The 6,078-nt window shown below is 38.9% G+C and overlaps 1 protein-coding gene across 1 annotated transcript; it reads right to left on the bottom strand.

The window, feature by feature from the left end:
- Positions 1–1,949: 1,949 nt before the first annotated feature.
- Positions 1,950–2,900, bottom strand: LOC112832683 (olfactory receptor 6C2-like). The gene has a single exon (XM_025883451.2). The coding sequence runs from the start codon at positions 2,898–2,900 to the stop codon at positions 1,950–1,952; it is 951 nt and encodes a 316-aa protein (XP_025739236.2).
- Between the last annotated feature and the right edge of the window lie 3,178 nt (positions 2,901–6,078).

Here is a 6,078-nt window from a genome sequence, read left to right as displayed (position 1 = left end):
GATGGGTATTAAAGAGGGCATGTTCTGCGTGGAGCACTGGGTGTTATGTACAAACAATGAATCATGGAATGCTACATCAAAAACTAATGATGTAATGTATGGTGATTAACATAACACAAAAAATTTAAAAAAAGAAAGAGTGTAGTAGGCCCCAGGTCTCAGAGATATAAAACAGGGATCCGATATGAGCCCTCAGACCTCAGGCTGGGGAAGGAAGAGGAGGGTAGGGCTGCAGGGTTACCACACTGTTGAGCTGGGAGCAGAGATCTGCACAGCTGAGGACCAGGGAGAGAGGCGTATCTCACAGATACCACCAAAGCCATGCATCGAGTGCCTTGGCGGAGAGGGTCTGTGGACAACGGAACCAAATCAGTGCTGATAACCTAAGAAAGAGGACCAAACCCAGATGCAGGCTCTTGCTTAAAGAGCCAGCTTTCCTAAGTTTTTAATTAACACTTTTTGGATATATTGTACATACAGAATGGGGAAAAAAAACCTCAAAATTCTACAGCTTGAAGACTTTTCATTAAGGCCTCTCCAGTGTCCAATATGGTTTTTCTCGCCTTACAAGACCACCAAGAGATCTGCTGTTTCCCTGGCAAAGCCCTTACCCTGGACACTATTTTTGAATACTTATTGCTGTATAACATTATCACTCCAAGTTTTAGCGGATGAAAGAAGTTTTTATCACTTGCAGTTCTAGGAGTGGACAGGGGACAGCTGGGTGGTTCATTTAGTTGTCATCAGTGGTGAGTGGATTTGGAATTATGTGAAGGCTCATCAAAGCTGATGTCCAAGATGGCTTCCTCATCAGATGTCACCAAAGCTAAGATGGCTGAATGAGATGGGGAGCTGAGCAAGTATTGCTCTCTATGCGGCCTCTCTGCAAGTATCTCTCTCCTCACTGCATGGTAATCTCAGGGTATTCAAACTCCTCACCTAACATCTGGGTTCCCCAAAGCATCAGTTCCAAAAAAGAAGATGGAAGCTACAGGTCTCCAAATACCTTATTTCTGAAGTGATATAAATTCACTTCTACCACATTTTCATGGTCAAAATCAAGTCATAAAGATAGTCAAGATTAAAGGACAGAGGAAAGAAACTGTTACTTTCCAGATCAGAAAATACAAAGAACTTGCAAGTGTCTTTAATCTACCAGAGTCATGAATCTGAAAATGCCCTCAAGACCTAAAGCAGCTATTTACAATTAGTTCATCTTTCCACAGTTCTGCCCTTTGCATAATCTCAGCCCCTCTGGTCCTCATTGTTTCAGCCACAAATCTGATGTTATTAAGTCAATGATTTTTGTGTTTTACCTGGCTTTAGTAGTTGGTTTTGGAACAATTACTCAGAAGAGAAAGCCTATCAATTATCATTAAAGACTATTTGGTTACATTTTTGTTTATGTAATGATTTTTTGCAGATGTTTTAATAAGTTCAGATTAGAAGAGGCAAGGATGATTATTAGAATTTTGTTCAAATCCACATGTTTATTGTGAGGCAGCATTAACAAAGCAGAGCTGAAAGTAGAGGGAACTTACGTTTCCTAAAAATCAATGTTCTTATCCTCTTTAAAAGAGAAAATACTTTGAAAGAGGCAGTGTTGCAAGGAGGGGAAAGCAGTGACATGGATGGAATAGATTCAACACACAAGACTAATGACTAATGTATACCTAACAAGATTAAAAAGAGCAGATTGAAATGTAGATTAGGGAGACACAGAAGTTCCAGAAAAGTTAGAAGTATCCATCTGCATAATGCTGGGCCTATCAGAATTTTTCCTCAGACTTTCTTCTCAATTTTCTTTATTGTTCCTCATTTTATTATGAGAACTACACAATTCCCATTCCACCTATATGCTGAACTGATATATTGTTTGTAATATATGATTTCATATTGATATAAGATAAATTGTTTTTTGTTTTAATTTAAATTCCCAATATGACAATCTAATATTTCTGTGAAAGAAATGCAAGTCTTTTAAGGACATCACGAAAAGACTGCTTTACTTGTTTATTTCTCAGGGTATAAATGAAGAGGTTCAGCAAAGGGGCAACAGATATAGGGAGCAGAAAAACAGCCTTATTAATGGTCACTTCATCCTTAGCTGAAGGTTTGATGTACATAAATATGCAGCTGCCATAGGTGATGGAAACCACAGTCATGTGGGAAGAACAGGTGGAAAAGGCTTTTTTCCTTTGCTGGACAGAGGGTAATCTTAGAATTGTCCTAATGATGTATATGTATGACAGAACTATACACACAAGGGTCATTATGAAGGTCAACACAGCACAGACTATAACCAGCTGCTCTATGAACCAAGTATCTGAACATGAATTCCTCAGTATCGGAGAAGCATCACAGACAAAATGGTCAATAACAGAGTCACAGAATTCCAGATGGAGGGTCAAACCAAGGGGTGGAAGGATAATCAATAAGCCCGATACCCAACAACAGAGGATGAGACTCCTGCAGACTCTGCTGTCCATGATGGTCACGTAATGCAGGGGTTTGCAGATGGCCACGTAGCGGTCGTAAGACATCACAGCCAAGAGAAAAAAATCTGTAGCTCCGAAGAGGACAATAAAAAAGATCTGGCTGAAGCAAGCCTTGATGGTGATGGTTCTGTCCCCACTTGATATGATGTACAAGTATGGGGGGACACAAGCAGTTGTGAATGAGATTTCTAAGAAAGAGAAATTCTGAAGAAAAAAATACATAGCTATTTTTAAATGGGAATCCATGAAGATGAGAGAAATTATGATCAGATTCCCAATTACACTTAACAGATATGTGATAAACAGAAAGACAAAAACCAAAATCTCTAGCTGTGGGTCATTTGTCAAACCCAGTATGATGAACGTTGTTACTGCTGAATGGTTTCTCATCACTGACTTCATATTCCTGCCCGGTCTTCACATAAAAGTCACTGAAATTGGATCTGAGGAGCAATGTCAATATATGACAAGATCAGACAATGTTTACCAATACCAAGCAAATCAAGTTACATGCATTTCCCTCTGTAACTTGATAATCGGGTTTTAATGAGTAATTCTCTCAACTCTACTAAAATATACTACTGGGAAGCTCAGCTTACGGGCAGTTTTCTTGAAAATTACTGCTACTGCCATTGTTTTTAAATATTCAAGGGTCTCCCAATTCACAGCACTTGTTTCCAAATTCAATTTTTAAGCCCATGCTTTGGTTGGGATTTCCCCTAATAAGTCAGGAATTGAGCACTTTTGAGCTATACTTTGATGGGTCATAGAGTCTCTTTAATCCAAAACTTTTGTATTCAGAAGCAATTCCTTTGCTTCAAGTTGTGGTACCTGATAAAATGCAAAATATATGGAGGATGTTGGTTATGCCCTACCAAGATTCTCCAGATCCCTCCTCTAGTAAACTAGGCATTATTTAAAGGTCAAGTTAGATTTCTCCCAGAAAATTGTCCTTCAATGGCCCTTTCTCCAGACTTTTTCTAAGTGCCTCTGTAATTCCTTTATTTTCCATATCTGTGCTCAGCAGAAAGGGCTTTGAGCAGAGAGGGCCATTATGTTAAAATATTTAATTTGAAAACCATGGGTAAAAAGTACAAAGAGCTGAAGGATACCAAGACATATTTTGCTTTCCCTCCTTCATGACAACTGAACTGTGATACATGTTTCAATAATGCAGAGGCATTAAGTGTATGGACCTTGGAACAGTTTGTCTGGGATCAAGTCATATCTCTGTCATCTACTAGATGAGTGACCTTAGGCAAGTCATTTAATCTGTCTGTACTCCCAGTTCCTAATATGAAGTGGAGTTAACAGGAATAGTACATCATAAGGTTACTGTGAGGTTTAAATGAGTAATATCGACTTCCATCATGTACAGATTTACTATGGTGCCTTGCCAGGTTACAGATATCAACATAGAAAAAGGGAAATTAACCTGGGTTTATGAGACAAATAGTTTGCAAATAGGTGATACTGAAAAATGGGGGAAATAATAAAATGGAATGTTTACCAATGGTAATTGAGACATATGGGATATAAATATATAGATAGACACTGGATAAATAAATGAGAGACAGAAATAGGCAGAGCGGAAAGGTCTAGAGAGAGTGATTAGAAAGTTATTTCAGGGGAACCTGGGTGGTTCAGTTGGTTAAGTGTCTGGCTCTTGATTTCTGCTCAGGTCATGATATCAGAGTCATGAGATCAATCCCCACCATGGGCTCCATGCTGAGCGTGGAGCCTACTTAAGATTCTCTCGCCCTTTCCCTCTGCCTCCCCCCACTCGTGCACTCTCTCTCTCCTCTCTATCTAAAAATAAAAAAATAAGGGTGCCTGGATGACACAGTCAGTTAAGCCTCCCACTCTTGGTTTCAACTCAGGTCCTAAGCTCAGGCTCATGAGATCAAGCCCCATGTTGGACTCCGCACTTGGCGTGGAGTCTGCTTGGGATTCTCTCTGCCCTTCCCGTTCATTCTCTCTCTCTCTCTGTCTCTCTCTCTCTCTCTAATAAATAAATAAATAAATCTTTTTAAAATATAAAAATAAAAGAAAGTTGTTTCTGTGTGTCAATCAAATCATTGTACATGGGGCTGCACCTACTTAATGATGCATAAAATGGTCCTGCCCACATTTTTGATCTCTGAAGGTTAGCTGCAAAACATCCCAGTACTTACCTTTGACATTCTTCATTGTTCCACCAGGAAGCTATATCTCAAATGACCTTAGTGAGACTCACAGTTGTACAAAAACATACTAATAAGATCAACTAAGTATATTCCTAGCCCTTTGCCCCCAAGAACCTATATTCACCATATATGTACACATATGATTTCTGAATTTATAAAAAATATCATTTTAATTTAAAATTAGGAAATATTTCTATGCTGGGAGACTGAAAGGAAGATAATAAATTTTAAAGAGCAAGGAAAAGTTAAGAAGCCTCTCTAGTTCTGCAAAAGTGGATGCTCTGATTTTCTCTGGACAAACAAGTTTTTACACTTACAACCCTGTTTATCTCCTCCATCCACAACACGCATGCTGAAAACTAAAAAGTCCTTGGAGGCCCTGATTCAAAAGTCTCTAATGAACTTAAAGTGTAATTACTTTGCCAAAGAAAATCCTAAGCCAAGCACAGCCGGTTTAATGTCCTTAGAGAGAAAAAAAATGCAATAATAGCAACACAGTCCAAGCATAAAAAAAAGATTCCACTGAGAAATTAGAAATCTGTTCTTAATTATTTGTTTACACATGATGTATACAATGCAGTGATTAAAAAGATAGCCCTCTTATCTAAAATTACATATGTAATAAATATTTAATATAAAAAATTCAAAGACAGACATGAAAAGTGAAAAAATTCATAGAAACTGCAACATCCAGAAATAAACATTATTTTAGTTTTTGTCCTTCCAAATACTGTCCATAGTAATATGCAAGTGATGTACATACTATTATCAGTTGATTATAAAAGATACCACTCAGGAACAACCAAATGGAAGAGATTCATGGGGCAAGGTACGGGGAATGGGAAGGCATGGAGTTTCCGTGCCCTCTCGACACACCATCCTCCCAGCACCTCGATGTATTCACCAACTCAGAAGCTTCCCAAATCTCCCTGCTTAACCTTTTAATAGTGATTAATCTCCATCCTCCTCCAATGCTGTCCTCCCCAGTGAACAGTGGATAGAGCTAAAGGTTCCAATCCTCTAGACATGTGGTCTTTCTGATAACCAGCCACATTCTGAGACTCTCTAGGGTGCCCCCCCAAGTCACCTCATTAGGATAAACTCAAGGTAAAACACATTCCTTTTTTTTAATATTTTATTTATTTATTTATTTATTTATTTGAGAGAGAAAGACAGAGAGCATGAACACTGGAGGAGGAGCAGAGGGAGAGGGAGAAGCAGACTCCCCACTGAGCAGGAAGTCCAACACGGGGCTCGATCCCAGGACACCCGAGATCACGACTTGAGCCAAAGGCAGACGCTTAACCAACTGAGCCACCCAGGAGCCCCAGTAAAAGATATTCTTAGCAATCAGGAAATTCCAAGAGTTATAGGAGCTCTGTGCTAACAATATG

This window comes from Callorhinus ursinus, unplaced genomic scaffold (genome assembly GCF_003265705.2).
Source record: "Callorhinus ursinus isolate GAN/ISIS: 27379988/994484 unplaced genomic scaffold, GSC_fseal_2.0 scaffold14, whole genome shotgun sequence".
Taxonomy (NCBI): Eukaryota; Metazoa; Chordata; class Mammalia; order Carnivora; family Otariidae; genus Callorhinus; species Callorhinus ursinus.
This window is presented reverse-complemented; position numbering and strand designations above follow the sequence as displayed.

Bases quoted from the DNA above. Each gene is read 5' to 3' on its own strand.
- LOC112832683 (XM_025883451.2), bottom strand. From the start codon at position 2,900: ATGAAGTCAGTGATGAGAAACCATTCAGCAGTAACAACGTTCATCATA.